Source organism: Hylobates moloch, unplaced genomic scaffold (genome assembly GCF_009828535.3).
Source record: "Hylobates moloch isolate HMO894 unplaced genomic scaffold, HMol_V3 SCAFFOLD_22, whole genome shotgun sequence".
Lineage (NCBI taxonomy): Eukaryota > Metazoa > Chordata > Mammalia > Primates > Hylobatidae > Hylobates > Hylobates moloch.
The window spans coordinates 8798481-8815701 of NW_026652297.1; the positions used below are offsets into that span (position 1 = coordinate 8798481).

The 17221-nt window shown below is 46.4% G+C and overlaps 1 protein-coding gene across 1 annotated transcript in view; it reads right to left on the reverse strand.

Moving 5' to 3' along the window:
* The window catches only part of GRK7 (G protein-coupled receptor kinase 7), a 41363-nt gene extending 32830 nt beyond the window's left edge, over nt 1–8533 (reverse strand). Inside the window, exons 1-2 of the mRNA XM_032143478.2 lie at nt 7297–8533; nt 5361–5798 (exon numbers count right to left, since the gene is read on the reverse strand). Of these exons, the coding sequence (XP_031999369.1) occupies nt 5361–5798; nt 7297–7908 (1050 nt within the window). The 5' untranslated portion in view covers nt 7909–8533. The remainder of the gene's footprint in view (nt 1–5360; nt 5799–7296) is intronic.
* Between the last annotated feature and the right edge of the window lie 8688 nt (nt 8534–17221).

Sequence of the window (17221 nt, forward strand, 5' to 3'; positions counted from 1 at the left end):
AACGTCCCCCAAAACAGAGGCTGGAAAATGAAATACTCTATTTTTCAGCCTCCTTTGCTGCTAGAAGTGAACATGTGACATGGTCCTGGCTGATGGGCTGTAAGCAGATATCTGTGGATGTTGCTCTTGTCTCCTCTTTTTTCTTCTCCTGGAATGCAGACTCAATGTTTGGGGTTGCAACAGCCACTTGTGACAAGGAGGAAAAGGCCAAGAGATTCTTTTTTTTTTTTTTTTTTGAGACAGGGTATTGTTCTGTCACCCAGGCTGGAGTGCAGTGGCATGATCATAGCTCACTGAAGCCTTGAACTTCTGAGCTCAAGCAATCCTCCCACCTCAGCCTCCCAAGTAGCTGGGACCACAGGCATGCATCGCCACACCTGGCTAAGTTTAAAACAATTTTTTTTTTTTTTTGAGACAGACTACTCTTTCTCTTTCATCCAGGCTGGAGTGCAGTGGTATGATCTTGGCTCACTGCAACATCCACCTCCCAGGTTCAAATGATCTCCTACCTCAGCCTCCCAAGTAGCTGGGATTACAGGTGCCCACCACCACGCCTGGCTAATTTTTGTATTTTTAGTAGAGACAGAGTTTCAACATGTTGGCCAGGCGGTCTCGAACTCCTGACCTCAGGGGATCCACCTGCCTTGGCCTCCCAAAGTGTGGGATTACAGGTGTGAGCCACCACGCCCAGCCTAAAACAAACAAACAAAAATTTTTTTAAGAGATGGGGTTCTCACACTGGTCTTGTCCTCCAGGGCCCAAAGTGCTGGGATTACAGGCCTGAGCCACCACACCCAGCCCAAGTCAGGAGATTTTTAACAGAGGTCTTGTCCGTGAAATTGCTGAACTGTCAAATCTATACCAAAATCTGGTATTCTATTATATTTAGCAGAAAGAAATCCCAACTTATATAAGACTAAATGAGTCTCGGAATGAGAAGAAACTAGCCAAATTTTCAAAGCCACGATGCCTTAACTTTTCTGGAAGAACTGCTGAGACTCAATGCAGGGTTCAACCTCCATCATCAGGGTGATTTTTCCTTGTTACCTCTTCGGTCCTAACTTGTTTTCTGTTGCTTATAACAGAATATCTGAGACTGAGTATTTTATAAGGAAATTATTTTATAAGGAAAGGAAGGTTGGGGGGCCATGTCTGGTGAGAGGATGAGAGCCTTCTTGCTGGCGGGAACTCTCTGAGGAGTACTGAGATGGCTTAGGGCATCGCGTGGGGCTGAGTGTGCTGATGTGCTAGCTCAGGTCTTTCTTTCTCTTCTTATAAAGCTACCAGTTCCACTCCTGTGATAACCCATTAATCCATTAATCTCTTCACAACAGCAGAGTCCTCATGATCCACTCACCTCTTAAAGGCCCCACCTCTCCAACACTGCCACTTTGGAGATTAAGTTTCCAATACATCAAATTTTGAGGACTCATTCAAACCACGGAATTAATGTTCACAGTAATTCTCTAACATAGTATCTTGACATCACAGCTGAATATTAGTGGTTACAGAAGCCCTGTAACTATGAGCTGTCTTTTTCTTCCGTGAAAAGTTGTGAATATAATGACCTTACAATCTACTTGTGAGCCCAGTTATATGTGTGGGAGCTGCAATGAATAGGAAACTAAGGGGGTTTACTTAGCTGTGTAGAAGGGTAAACAGTGAAGAAAGGAGGCCTTCCTTTCTCCTCTCTTTGTTTTTCATGGCTTTCGATCTTGCTCTCCTTCTCTCTCCCCTCACCCTTCCTGATGGTCCCCTGGGCTTCCGTGGCAGGCCCGGAAACTGGGGCATAAAGCTTCTTGGATGAGGCAAGTGGCCTAAACCCTGAAGTGTGGTCTCACGGGACAGAGAGGGACACAGAGGTAAAAGGGCCAAAGGTCTGTAGGCAGTGAACCTCTCTACTAAGTACGTTCCTGGTAGTGGACAGCCCTGGGGAGGCACAGAAAGCTTCCTGCAGGTTCCACACGAGCCAGAGAGCTGCACCTGGGAGCCACGGAAGGAGCCATCCTTCCAAATGGCCGTGGCCCATGAACAGAGCCCGAGGAGACTGAGAAGGGAGACTGGAGTGAGCCAAAGTTCTATGTGTCCCCTAAGCCTCCAGCGAGGTTGAGATATAGCAACAACTCGTGTGATATATGTCCATGGGCGACTCAGAACGAATGCTCCTGCTCGGCACAATGGACGATACAAATGCCAAACTGTGAAGTGCTGCACTTCAGTTTTCTCCAGCCTAGGCGGACATGGATCCACGATTCACAGCGTTCCTGTGTTCATAGGAGTGTCCCAAGGAGGCAAACGCTCTGTCACCTCCCTGGCCTGCTCCTCCTTCCCGCCCACGGAGGAGACAGTGTTACTTCAGCTCCTCCCACATTCTCTTCCATCATCTACTGTCTTTCCTTCCCACGGGATCAACATCTTCCCTGCTGGCTTTTGCTTCAGCACATAAACCCGCTCTGCCCTCCCCATTTCAAAACTCCATTTCCCCACTGTATCCCCTTCTAGGGACCAGTCTCCCCTTTCCAGAGTCTCATTCCCTAATTCTAGATCAATCCAACCTCCAGAGTCTGAGCTGAGACCTCACCATTCCCTTACACTGATTTCCTAATTGCCGAATCCCACAGGCGGCGTTACCTCTTTGCAGCACTTGACACTTTGACCACACTCTCCTCCCTGAAATCCTCTTCTTTGGCTCCTGTGGCAGAGGCTGCTAGTTACCTGCTCAATATCCAGCCTTCCTTCATCCTTACTAACTAGAACCCCCTCCTTCACCCCTGCCCCAAGTTCCACATCCAAAACGTGGGCACACACGGCCTGGACATGAGCCGGGTGATCTTCTACTCAGCCCAGATATAATTCAGTAATTATAATAGCTTAATTGTAATTCCCTTTTTAACCAAAGAATTTTCAAGATTGTCATTTGTCAGCTTCCCCTGTAGCTAGGGGTGGCTAGATCACAGTCCCAGCTAATGATATCTAAGCGAAAGCTGTTGGATGGAGCTTCAAGGAAAGCTCCTAAAGGGGGCCACACTGAATTGCTGCATGCATGCCCATTTACTCCTGACCCTTCCTCTTTTCTCCTGCCTGGAACATGGCCCTGATGGCTGGGGCTACAGCAGCCATCTTGCAACACATGGAAAAGGCTAGAATGATAAAGATGCAGATCCCGTTATCCTGCAGCTGCTGAACTAATGCTGGCAAGTGCTTATTTCCACACCCTGTTACATAAGAAAAATAAACCTCTGTCTTGTTTAATCTGTTGTTATTTGGGGTTTTCTAGGATATGCCCCTGAAACCCAGCTCTTAACTGATACAGCTCCTGTGACTATATCACTTCTGCCTTTCCTCCTACTTCTTCTTCTTCTTTTTTTTTTTTGAGATGGAGTCTTGCTTTGTAGCCCAGGCTGGAGTGCAGTGGCGTGATCTCGGCTCAGTGCAAGCTCCTCCTCCCGGATTCATGCCATTCTCCTGCCTCAGCCTCCCAAGTAGCCTCCTACTTCTTAAGCCTCTTCAGGGCCCCTTTTCTTCTATACCCCCTACATGTGGTGTTTTTCAGCATCTGTTCCTGGTCTTCTTCCCCCACTCTTTCCCAGTGACTCAGCAGTGCCCTCTGCTTCCCAAACCATGATGACTCCAAATCCCCACGTCTATCCCAGGTCTTTCTCCACAGCACCAGGCCTATAGGTCTAAATGCCCAGTGAACATCTCTGCCTGGCCATTCTACAGGAACCTCATAGACAACATAATCACAATTAAATTTGCCAGCTTGCCTACAAATCTGCTCTTCCTTCTGGCCACTGGATCTAGAGACGCTCATTTTCCCCTCACCCCCATACCCAGCTGGTCCTGAAGTCCCATCAGATCTCTTTCCAAAAGCTCCAGTTTGCTCCCACTTCTTCAATCCCACTGTCCTGTACAGACCCCCATTATCTCTCGCCTGGGCCACTCACTACCTTAGCCCCCTTGCTAACTTCCCCACCTACCATCTACCTTCCAAATTGTTGCTGCATTGGTCTTTTTAAGACAGAAATCTAATCGTGTCATTTCCCTTCTTAAAACCTTTCAAGAGCCCCTCTTCCCCTAAACGAAGGCATTCCAGCACCTGTGGAAGCCCAGCCCTTCAGTCTTGTCAACATCCCTTCCATTACAGCCACATAAAATCACCACAGCAGTTTCCCAAACTGGCCATGATTTTTCTCATTTCCTTTGGGCCCTGTAGGCTGAAAACTGTACAAAAATAAGGTTTTAAGTAAGCATTTAAGAGCCAGGTTTGAGCCCTTGTCTTGCTGTGGAATCTCCCACCTTTGTGCACAGAGACTCAGAGGTAAAGATGTTAGAATTCCAGAGATTTTCCATTGTTCACCTAACATAATCGCTTAATTATAATTCCCTTTTTAACCAAAGAATTTTCAGCAAGTCACTTTGAACCAAACTGATTAAAATAAACATCAGTTGCCTTTGTTTTCTTCTATATATTTTCATTTAAAATTTCATCTTCATCCAATGCAAAACATTTGCCTCTTCCACACTAAACAGGAAAGAGGATATTTTACTTTTAATGTTCTAGGTGCGAGAGGATCATTCTTTTTCCTTCTTTCTTTCTTTTTTTTCTTTTCTTTTTTTTTGTTTTTTTGAAACAGAGTCTCGCTCTGTTGATCAGGCTGGAGTGCAGTGGCGTGATCTCGGCTCACTGCAAACTCCGCCTCCCAGGTTCAAGCAATTCTCCTGCCTCAACCTCCCGAGTAGCTGGAATTACAGGCGCCTGTCATCACGCCTGGCTAATTTTTATATTTTTACTAGAGATGGGGTTTCACCATGTTGGCCAGGCTGGTCTCAAACCCCTGACCTCAGGAGATCCACCTGCCTCGGCCTCCCCAGAATGTTGGGATTACAGGCGTGAGCCATCACACCCAGCCGGATTATTCTTTTTCTTATCTGATTAAAGTTTACCTCCTAGGATCATGGAATTTTAGGGTCCAGTCCCTTCATTTTCCAGAAAAGGAAACCAAGGCTCTATTGGCTCAGGAACACAGCACCATAGAGGTGGTTATTGATGGGACACACCTGGACCCTGACTATGGATTGAGCTCTTTCCATCTCATCACGAAAGCACAGGCCATTCCCAACTCACAAAGGAGGCTCCCCCATCCGCTGTGAGAGGAGAGCAAAGGAGCCCTCGAATAGCCAATGAAGCTAATCCTCTTACACCACTCCTCTTAAGGCAAGATGACAACATAAGCGCTTTAGGAAAAAAAACCAAAAGAATTAAGTCCAAGGCTCTATTTGCCCTGGGAATAGAAAAGCCCTCTCCCCTCCTTTCCAACTCTGTGCCCTGCACTTGGGGCAGGTGGAGAGTCACTCACCCTCTGGGTGATGGGCTTGTCACCCTTCATCTCCACGGCCAGCCCCAGGTCAGATAACCTGCAGTTGCCGAGGTCATCCAGAAGCACGTTCTCAGGCTTCATGTCCCGGTAGACGATGCCGAGTTCATGGAGGTGCAGCATCCCACAGGCTATCTGGGCTGAGTAAAAGATCACCCGGCTCATGTCCAGGCCACGTGTGCCCACATTGTAGATGTGGAACTTGAGGTCTCCCCCATTCATCAGGCTCATGACAAGGCAGAGATGGGTCTTGCTGTCAAAGGCATAGGCCAGAGAGACAATGAAAGGGCTGCTGACCTTCTCCAAGATTTCCTTTTCCAAGAGAGCCATCTTCTCGCCACCTTTCTTCTTCAGCCGCTTCTTGTCCAGTTTCTTACAGGCATACATCTTCCCAGTGTTTTTCACCTGGACGGCACATACCTTAAAGGAGAAAGAAAAGAAGAGAAAGAGGTAGAAGTAGATGGTACTGCAGAGAGGTGGAGAGAAGATGATAAAGGAGGAGTTGGGGGGGAAGATGTCAGGCATTGGAGAAAGGAAAAGCTGTAAGTAAGAAGTGTTCTCAAGAAAAAGTGGGGACTACAGTGAGATACTCCTTCACCTCACTAGGCAGGCCTTCATTAAAAAAATACAGGAAAATGTCAAGTGTTGGCAAGGATGTGGAGAAATTGAAACCTTTAAGCACTGCTGGTGGGAATAAAAAGTGTGGAAAGTTTGGTGGCTCCTTAAAAAGTTAAACATAATATCACTATATGACCTAGCAATTCCACTCCTGGCCATAAACCCAAGAGAAATGAAAACAAGTATTCAAACAAATACTTGTGCATCAATAGCAGCACCACACACAATAGCCAAAAGGTGAAAATAACCCAAGTGTCCATCGACAGATGAATGGCTACATGAAGTGTAGTATATCCATACAATGGAATACTATGCAGCCATAAAAAGGAATGGAGTACTGACACATGCTACAGTGTGAATGAACCCCCAAAACATTCTAATGAGTGAAAGAAGCCAGACACAAAAGGTCACATATTGTGTGAAACATCCAGAATAGGCAAATCCCTAGAGACAGAAAGCGGACTAGTGGTTGTCAGGGCTGGAGGAGGAGAGGGATGGGGAGGCACTGTTAATGGGCACAGGGGTGATGAGAGTGTCTCGGATCTAGATTGAGGTGTTGCTTACCCAGCACTGCATATGTGCAAAGTACCACTGCATTGTACATTTTAAAACGGTTTATGGTTAGTTTTTTATCAAGCAAATTTTATCTGAAATATTTTGTATTATTTAAAAACAGAAAGCTGGGCACAACAGTGGTACAAAACAGGTTCTCAACTTTATTTCAAGATAAGTGTTTTCTTTCTTTCCTCCTTTTTTTTTTTTTTTTTTTTTTTTTTTTTTTGAGAGACAGTCTCACTCTGTCGCCCAGGCTGGAGTGCAGTGGCATGATCTCGGCTCACTGCAACCTCCACCTCCCAGGCTCGAGTGATTCTCCTGCCTCAGCCTCCCGAGTAGCTGGGATTACAGGCATGCCACCACACCCAGCTAGTTAGAGTGTTTTCTTAAATATCCGTTTTTCTTGAAGTACCTTCATTATCACAATTTAGGGGAAACGGAGATCTTCTGTCACACATTGCTATCATTCTCTGAAGTGTCCGGGCATCTCAGCACGTTCTTGATAGAGACCCATGACAGAGTCTTGGCCAAGTCTAAATTTTGCTTGTCTCTCTCATGCCATTTGTGTTTTCTTTCACACCATGGCACACACAAAGAAGGGGGCTGGGGAGATGGGGCTAGAAATCCTCCACGTGTGGTCCTGAAATTAGTTCTAAGTAATTGAGATTTTAAAAAAGAAAGGCAACATTACCCCCTTTCATGCTCTATGCTTCACCTTCTAGCCTGGCTACTGGGAGACACTTACCTCCCCGAAACCACCTTTCCCCAGCACTCTGAACTCAGTGAAGTACTTGTCTGACACTGGTTGCATCTCAAAGAGTTTCCACTGCAGAAACTTGTCGTAGAAGGGGCTGGTCAGGAAATCCTTGAAGGGCTGCTCTTGCAAGAAGGCCATGGTCTCAGCCCTGGCCAGAGTCACCGCGGCCACTCGCTCTTCCTCAGCGGTGGCTGCTTGGCACTTGGTGGCCACGGCCTGGCTGAGGAAAGGACGCGGGTTCCCCGGGGCAGGGGCACTCGCACAAGTGGCCACCAGCCCCTGCAGCGCGCTGTCCTTGGTGGGTCCCTCCTCGGCCAGCTCCCAGTTCTGCACGTCCTCTAGGAAGGTCGCCGCCTCGCGGAACGTGGGCACTGTGGCTAGGAAGTCACGGAAGAGGCGGCGACCAATGGGCTGCTGCTCACACAGGCTGTGGAAGTTCAGGGACAGCTTCTGGCGGAGCTCCGCGCAGCCCTGCAGCCCGGGCAGGGCCAGGCTACGCCGCCGCCGCTGCAGCTCTTTGCTGTCGCAGTCCGAGGGCTTCCGGGCCTGCAGGTAGGCGGTGTTGGCGATCAGGTTGTCCAGGGCCCCCATGTCCACCATGGCTGAGCACGGGGCGTACTCCCAGGGAAAGCACAAGAGGGCTGGAGGGCTGCTGGCTGCTTTCCCTTCCCGGGTGAGACAACGTCCAGGGGATTTACAGTGAGTCCTGTGGCCTGTGGGTGGGACCCGTGGAGGGTGTGAAAGAGGTTTCTCTTGTAAGCAGCTTTGACTGGCTATGTATAGCCCGCCAGGAACTACACACGACAGGTCATGCTCCCACCTGCCAAGGCAAAAGCCGCTGGGACACCTGCCGGGGCCACCTCCCCGACTGGTCCCTTCATCTTAAGGTCTTTCTCCACATAGCCCTGTATCCTGAATATCTACCTAGAACCGTGTTCCAAGGAAGTGATCATACCGTTGTCATCTAATTTGTTGCTGATGCAGTAATCTGTTTCTAATTTTACTTGTTTCCTACCAGGCTCAAGCTATGTAAACTCCTAGGAGTAGCAGGTCAGGCAGAGGAACTGTGAGAAGTCAGAGCAGTTTCCTCCCAGGGTCTAGCAGCCTGACACGAAGAGCAGGTTACAGAGGGGATGTCGTGAGCTTTGAGTCCCAAGATGTGTTCCCAGAGGCCCTAAGGACTCCATTGTTGGCCAGGGCAGATGCACCCTGAACAGCTTGCAGAAATCCTCCAGCTTTCTTAGCTCTGAGGAGTCTGTGACTTGGAGTACCTTCGGTTAAAAGAGGGGGCCATCTCCACCCAAAACGTACCATGAAGCAGTATAAGCAGAAAAAGCCATATTCCTGAAATGAAGGGAGTTGGCCTGGAGTGTCTGGGCTCTGAATGAGACAAGGATTTTCCATGATCCCAAAGACAGAAAGCATGCCACTCACGGCATGCGGTCGCGACTGTTCCAAGGGTACAATCTAACGAGCAGACTCCAAATGCCAAGGAGCCTTCACGTGGAGCCAAGAGCAGTGAAGTTTCAGACGTGGCCCCTCGACATCTTTGCCTATGCGCCCCACCAAGCGAGGAAGCTTCCTTCCACGGAGGACGCTGGGAGCTGTCACAGACCTCGGCCTCAAGACAGAAATTGATCTAGACAGAGATCAGGCTAAGAACTTCTGCTCCAAAAATAACAACCTGTGTCCCACAGGGAAAGGATACTCAGGCTTTTTCTTCACAAAGCAAGGCTAAGGCAGCTTAAAAACAAAGTCATTCAGTATTATGCCAAAGTGTTTACAAGGGAAAAAAAGAGAGAGGGAGAAGGAGGGGAAAAAAAGCTGGTCAGTCTTTTTCTAAACAAACAACCGCTAGCATACACTTTGTGAAAACATAGTCATGACCGCCTTGCTCTGCCTGTCAGAGCCTCCGACTGTTCCCCTAGAGCAGATACACACTTGGCCTCATGCTACCAGGAATTATGTAATGAACTCGTGGGTGCCCTTTGGCTTTGCACCGCTGCGCTGGAAACGATCACCTCTGCCGTGGAGATGGGCGATCTGCACCGGAGCCCGCTGCTCTGAACCATGCTGTCTGCTTTGAAACCAACATGGGAAATGTTGGATACTCTTCTGTTCTTTATATGTTACCCCGGTCCACATTGTTCAGTAGTGACAAATTGGTCTGAGAATTTCTTCGGAGGAGCAAATGCCTTTTCCCGTGGTTCTTAGGAATGTAGTGGCAGCCTAGCAAGGTAGAACCTTGAAAAAATGGTAGCATTGATATCACAGATATATATATAAAATATATATATTATATAATATATATATTATATTATATATATATATATATTTTGAGACGGAGTCTCGCTCTGTCGCCCAGGCTGGAGTGCAGTGGCGCAATCTCGGCTCACTGCAAGCTCCGCCTCCTGGGCTCACGCCATTCTCCTGCCTCAGCCTCCCGAGTAGCTGGGACTACAGGCGCCTGCCACCACGCCCGGCTAATTTTTTGTATTTTGTTTAGTAGAGACGGGGTTTCACTGTGATAGCCAGGATGGTCTCGATCTCCTAACCTCATGATCTGCCCGTCTTGGCCTCCCAAAGTGCTGGGATTACAGGCGTGAGCCACCGTGCCTGGCCAATATCACAGAGATATTTAAGCTTATCACTGGGGGAAAAAAATGCTTTCACTGGTGAACATGTATGCTATGAACTGCTTGATTGCACTCACGTGAATACTTTCTTTTATCCCTAAGTAATCACTTAACCCAGTACTGTCCAGTAGAAAATATGAAGCCACATATGTAATTAAAAATTTTCTAGCAACCACATTAATATGATAAAAGAAACAGGCAAAATTAACTTTAATAGTTATATTTTAGTTAGCTCAGTATATCCAAAATATTATCATTCCAACATGTAATTGATGTAAAAGTTGCCAATGGGATATTTTACGTTCTTTTGTTTGTGTGTGTCCTGAGTTCGCAGAATCCGGTTTGTACATTACGCTTACAACACATTTCAATTCAAACCAGCCAAATTTCAAATGCTAAGTAGCCACATGTGCTACTTTTTGCTCCTCCAAAGAAATTCTCAGACTGATTTTTCGCTGTATTGTCAGGTGAGCAAAACTTTAAAAATAATGGTAGGTACCATATTATCATTTTATAACTTCTATATTTTGTGTCAAATATTATTTAAACTTGTTGTCACCAGATGATGATGATGATGATGATGATGACGATTATTATTATTATTATATGTTTTGAGACAGAGTCTCACTCTGTCGATCTCGGTTCACTGCAGCTTCCGCCTCCTGGGTTCAGGCAATTCTCCTGCCTCAGCCTCTCAAGTAGCTGGGGCTACAGGAGTCCGCCACCACGCCCAGCTTATTTTTGTATTTTTAGCAGAGACAGGGTTTTGCCATGTTGCCAGGCTGATCTCAAACTCCTGGCTTCAAGGACTTCAAAGACTTTTCCCCGCGGTTCTTAGGAATGTGGTGGCAGCCTAGCAGGGTAGAACCTTGAGAAAATGGTAGCATTGATATCACAGAGATATTTAAGCTTATCACTGGGGAAAAACATGCTTTCACTGGTGAACATGTATGCTATGAACTGCTTGAAGGTCTATTGAAAATGAAACACTTTCTTTTTCTTTCCTTTTTCTTTTTTTTCTTTTTTGAGACAGGGTCTCACTCTGTTGCCCAGGCTAGTGTGCAGTGGCTCAATCTCAGCTCACTGCAGCCTCAACCTCCCGGGCTCAAGGGATCCTCCCACCTCAGCCTCCCGATTTGCTGGGACTACAGGCGTGCACCACCACACCTGGCTAATTTTTGTATTTTTAGTGGAGACATGTTGCCCAGGCTGGTCTCGAACTCCTGGCCTCACGTAGTGCACCTGCTTCGGCTTCTGAAAGTGCTGATATTACAGATATGAGCTGCCACGCCCAGTTGGAACACTTTCTGTGATTGCTAACAATAGGATCCAGAGATTTTCCCAACTTAATGAAACAGTAATTATAGGTTCAATTAAAGAACAGCATTGAATTCTTACATTAGAAGCAGAGCACACACGTTGCCAAAAGTGCTGGGCACAATCAGCATCCCTTGCACCAAGTGGGGAAACGTACCAGAAACCGGGGGTTGGAGATGCAGCCCAACAGTTACCAGCACTAAGTCCAGCACTGCTTGGGAAATGTGAATCCTGGCTTTAGCAAGTCCTAGCTGTGTGACTTTCAGCAAGTTACTTAACTTCTCTGAGCCTTAGTTTCATCATTTATAAAACAGGTAATAAATGTTGATTCTTGGGTAAGCTTTGAGAGAATTAAATGCCAATGCCTGGCACAAAGAAGTGATCAAAAAGTATTAGCTTTTAAGTCATGACCGTCAGGCCGGGTGTGGTGGCTCATGCCTGTAATCCCAGCACTTTGGGAGGCCGAGGTGGGCAGACCACGAGGTCAGGAGATCGAGACCATCCTGGCTAACACGGTGAAACCCTGGGAGGTGGAGCTTGCAGTGAGCTGAGATAGTGCCACTGCACTCCAGCCTGGGCGACAGAGCAAGACTCCATCTCAAAATAATAATAGTAATAAATAATAATAATAATAATAAATCATGACCATCAATCATCAAAATTTAGTCCAAAATTCTGCTTTTCTAATATGCAGATTGGAGGGGAGAAAGGCCTAAGCGATGTAGAAGAAGATGGGTTCCTGTGTCCCATGCACACCTAGTATACAGCAGCCAATTCAGCATTTGCACATGACCTTGGAAAGTTGTGATGCCCCATGCAGCCAGAAGACAGGGAGGTCAGATTTATTAAATATCATGCAAGATTTCTAACACACTATTGTAACTCAATAATTTACTATATTCTACCACAAAAAGAAGACCAACCTCTGTCATATGAAAAGAGGATATATTTCTTTATTTTTATTTCATTTTTTCAACTTTTTTTTTTTTTTTTAGACAAAGTCTCACTCTGTTGGCCAGGCTGGAGTGCAGTGGCATGATCTTAGTTCACTGCAACCTCCGCCTCCCAGGTTCAAGCAATTCTCGTACATCAGCCTCCCAAGTAGCTGGGATTACAGGCATATGCCAATGCACCCAGCTAATTTTTGTATTTTTAGTAGAGATGGGGTCTCACCTTGTTGGCTAGGCTGGTCTTGAACTCCTCCTAACCTCAAGTGATTTGCCTGCCTCAGCCTCCCAAAGTGCTGGGATTACAGGCGTGAGCCACTGCGCCCGGCCTCAACTTTTATTTTAGATTAAGGGATGTTTCATTTTGAATGGAAAATCATAACTTTTATGACAGTAGAAAGCAATTTAAATATTTTAGTATTTTTAGGACGCATTTTGTAACCTAGGGAAAAGAAAAAAAGGCCCTTGCCCGGGTCTTTCATTACCCTTTGCATCATTTAAAGCATTATTAATGGTGTACATGTTCTCAATTTTAAAGTTTTCTCTCTGAAAATACATCCTCAGATTAACTGTTTAAGGAAAATAGTAAAGCTAAGTTTCTAATAAGAAACTCACCATCCTTTAAAATGCACAATTCTCTGCATGGTCCAATAGCATATCTATTTGAAGATCAAGAATTAGGAAGTAATATAGTGCAGTGCTATATGGTCTTAGAAACACAGAGAAGCTATTTTGAGCAGTGTAAGTTCTGAAGAAGACTAATACATTAGCATTAAAATACCCAAAGAGGCCAGACACAGTGGCTCACGCCTGTAATCCCAGCACTTTGGGAGGGTGAGGTGGGCGGATCACGCGGTCAGGAGTTCGAGACCAGCCTGGCCAATATGGTGAAACCTCATCTCTACTAAAAATACAAAAATTAGCCGCGCATGGTGGTGCATGCCTGTAATCCCAGATACTTGGGAGGCTGAGGCAGGAGAATTGCTTAAACCCAGGAGGTGGAGGTTGCAGTGAGCTGAGATAGTGCCACTGCACTCTAGCCTGGGTGACAGCAAGATTCTGTCTCAGGAAAAATAAATCAATTAATTAAATAAAATAAAACAAAATACCCAAAGAATCCAGGTTGTTCCTTAGCTTCAAGCTGTTGATTGTTCAACAACTTTTGTTGTTGTTGTTGTTTAAAAATAGATTTAGGGGTTGGGTGCAGTGGCTCATACCTGTAATCCCAGCACTTTTGGGAGGCCTAGACGGGTGGATCACCTGAGGTCAGGAGTTTGAGACCAGCCTGACCAACATGGTGAAACCCTGTGTCTACTAAAAATACAAAAATTAGCCAGGCATGGTGGCGGGTGCCTGTAATCCCAGCTACTCGGGAGGCTGAGACAGAAGAATTGCTTGAACCCAGGAGGCAGAGATTACAGTGAGCTTAGATTGTGCCACTGCTCTCCAGCCTGGGTGACAAAGCAACACTCAGTCTCAAAAAAAAAAAAAAAATAGATTTAGGGGGTACAAGTCCAGCTTTGTCATGTGGCTATATTACATAACGATAAAGTCTAAGCATTTAGTGTAGCCATCACTTGAATAATGTACATTACACACATGAATTCCTTATCCCTTACCCCTGCTCCCACCTTCCTACCCTCCCATCCTTCCTAGACTCTAGTGTTTATTATTCGACACTCTAAGTACATATGTACACATTATTTAGTTACTGATTATTGAGAGAGTACAGGCTGTATTTGACTTTCTCTTTCTGAGATGTTTCACTTACATAATAATGGCTTCCAGTTCCATCCACATTGATGAAAACGATTCCACTATTTTTTATGGCTGAGTAGTATTCCATGTATGGATATGTATACACACACACGTGCACACACACACACACATTTTCTTCACCCAGTCACCCACTGGCGAATACTTAGTTTGATTCCATGTCTTTGCTATTGTGAATAGTGCTGTGATAAACATATGTGTGCAGTTATCTTTTTAATATAATGATTTCTTTTCCTTTGAGGAGATAGCCAATAGTGGGATTGCTGGACCAAATGGCAGTTCTCCATACTGGTTTTGACTTTTTTTTTTTTTTCGAGACTGGGTCTCACTCAGTCACCCAGGCTGGAGTGCAGTGGTGTGATCACGGCTTACTGCAGCCAGCCTTGACCTCTTTGGTTTCAAGTGATCCTCCCACCTCAGCCTCCCAAAGGGCTGAGATTACAGGTGTGAGCACCATGCCTGGTCTCCATACTGTTTTCCATATAGTTTGTACTAATTTACATTCTCCTCAAAAGTGTATAAGCATTCCCTTCTTCAACATCCTCACCAACATTTGTTGTTTTTTAACTTTTTAACAGTAGCCATTCTGACTGGCGTGAGGTGGTATCTCATTCTGTAATCTACATTTCTCTGATCATTAGTGGTGATGAGTATTTTTTGTAAGCTTGTTGGCCATTTATATGCCTTCTTTTGGCAACATCTGATTTGAATCCTTCCACAGCAAAGGTGTCTTTTTTTTTTTCTTTTTTCTTTCAGTAAAAGCCCTCTACTGGAAAGTACAGCAAAAGGGTCTTTACCTTCCCAGCAACAGCTGGCCACACTTTTAATAATTTGAAGTAATCAAAAATACCTTGTTGGCCAGGTGTAGTGGCTCCTAGTCGAAATCTAGCACTTACATTTTTTTCTGGTCTGTTTTCTTCATGTACAGTAATAGTTTAGATTAGGTAAACACTAAGGTAACACATATTTTATAAACTCTGTGATTATTGGATAATTGGAGTTAATAGGAAAGTGAGTGGTTTTCAACGGACATTTCCTGAAAGCTGGAAAATGAATTGTTCCCTCCTCTATGTGCCCCTTGGATTTGATACCTACCTCTAGAACAGCCTTTAACCACGCTGTAATTCCAGCACTTTGGGAGGCCAAGGCAGGCAGATCACTTGAGATCAGTCTGGCCAACATGGTGAAACCCCATCTTTACTAAAAATACAAAAATTAGCTGGGCATGGTAGCGGGCGGTTGTAATCCCAGCTACTCGGGAGGCTGAGGCAGGAGAATGGCTTGAACCCAGGAGGCAGAAGTTGCAGTGGGCCAAGATTGCGCCACTGCACTCCAGCCTGGGTGATAGGACAAGGCTCTGTCTCAAAACAAATAAACAAACAAAAGCTTGTTGGTTTTTCAAAAATACTTTGTGATAATTCATTATGGCAGCCACAGGAAAGTAATACAGGAGCTGTCTGGTAGGAGCTGGGACTGCAGGAGAGGCTGTCACATGGGAGCTGAAAGATCGGAGATGCAGCCACTCCCAGAGGTCACACACGAGGCTGAGCGAGATGGGGAGAGATGCCCTGGTGTCTTTCCTCATTAGCAGAGCCTGGCCAGAAGCCAGAGGGCAAGGGAGGCGGGGAAATGTCACTTGCAGAGCTTGCATGGGGTGAGCCCCTGGAGATACAGATCAGAGAAGGCCAAAGTCAGAGAAAGTGTCTGAGAACAAACAGGATGATGACCAACTCCTGTACCATTATCAGTTAGGCCATCCTTTTAAGGATTTGACCTCTCTCTTAGGAACAATGGGAGACCACTAGAGTGTTTAGCCATATGATGTGGATATATTTGTGTTTCAAAGACACCACTGGCTGCTGCTTAATGAATAGAGTGGGTGCAGGAAGTCCAGAAGAGAGGTTACTGCAGCAGCCCGGTGAGTCATGATGCTGGCTGTCAAGACGGAACAAAGCAGAAGGAATCTTCAGCTATTCAGGAGGCAAAATGGTCAGGAGTTGATGATTATGGAGGGTGAGGTAGAAATGAAGGGGTGAATCCGGGCTTAGGAGAGCTAGAGGATGGTTATGTCATTCACCAAGACAGGGAAAACCTGGAAGAAGGTGTTCAGTTTGGAACATGCAGAATTTGGGGTGCCTGGGAGATGTCCCCGTAGTGATGTTAGGTGGGCAGTGGGATAGAAGGGTCTGGAGTTCAGAGGAGAGGTCTGGCGGGAAAGGCATGTTTGGGAGCCACAGGGGAGTAGGTGATAATTGATGTAGGCATTGAAGAACCCACCTGGGAGAGAGAAGGGAGTGAGACTGGAAGAGGGACAAGGACTGAGCCTTGAGGTCATTCAACGTTTATCATTCAGAGGATGAGCCTGTAAGGGAGGCTGGGAAGGAATGAGAAGGGAAGCTGGAGAGAAGCAGGAAAGTGTGGTGCCACAAAAGCCAAGGAGAGAGTGGCCAACTGCATCGAATGCTGCTGAGAGGCTGAGATGATGAGGAGAAAGAAAGGAGGATGGATGGAAACCACTGGCTCCTGGCGTAGGACTCTCAGCCTGACTGGAGAGGGTTGAGGAGGGAAGGAAGACGGAGAAGTGAAGGCTGCAGCCACAGAACTTTGGCCATGAAAAGGGAGAGACATATGATGGGCAGCTGGAGGGGTTGCGAGAGAAGGGAGAAAAAATTAATGGTAGTGTTTGTGCTTGTTAAAAGCTGACAAGTGCCAGGGGCGGTGGCTCATGCCTGTAATCCTAGCACTTTGGGAGGCCAAGGTGGGTGGACCACCTGAGGTCAGGAGTTCGAGACCAGCCCAGCCAACATGGTGAAACCCCATCTCTACTAAAAATACAAAAAAATTAGCCAGGCGTGGTGGTGGGTGCCTGTAATCCCAGCTGCCTGGGAGGCTGAGGCAGGAGAATCGCTGGAACCCGGGAGGCAGAGGCTGAGGCTGAGTCTGCAGCGAGCCGAGATTGCATCATTGCACTCCTGGGGAACAGAGTGAGACTCCGTCTCAAAAAAAAAAAAAAAAAGGCTAACAGGAAGGGACGAAGGGTCCCGAATAGAGGGCAAGGTTAAATTTTTTTTTTCGTACGTGTCCGGAGGAGACAGACGAGGCATGTTCAAAGCACAGGGGAAGGATTGGCCTTAGGATGAAGGGCAGCTCTTCAGACAGCACAAGAGGGTGGGTCTGTTGCAAGGGGTCTATGTGTGGTGGCCCCATTTACCATGATAACCGTGACACAGTGTGGTT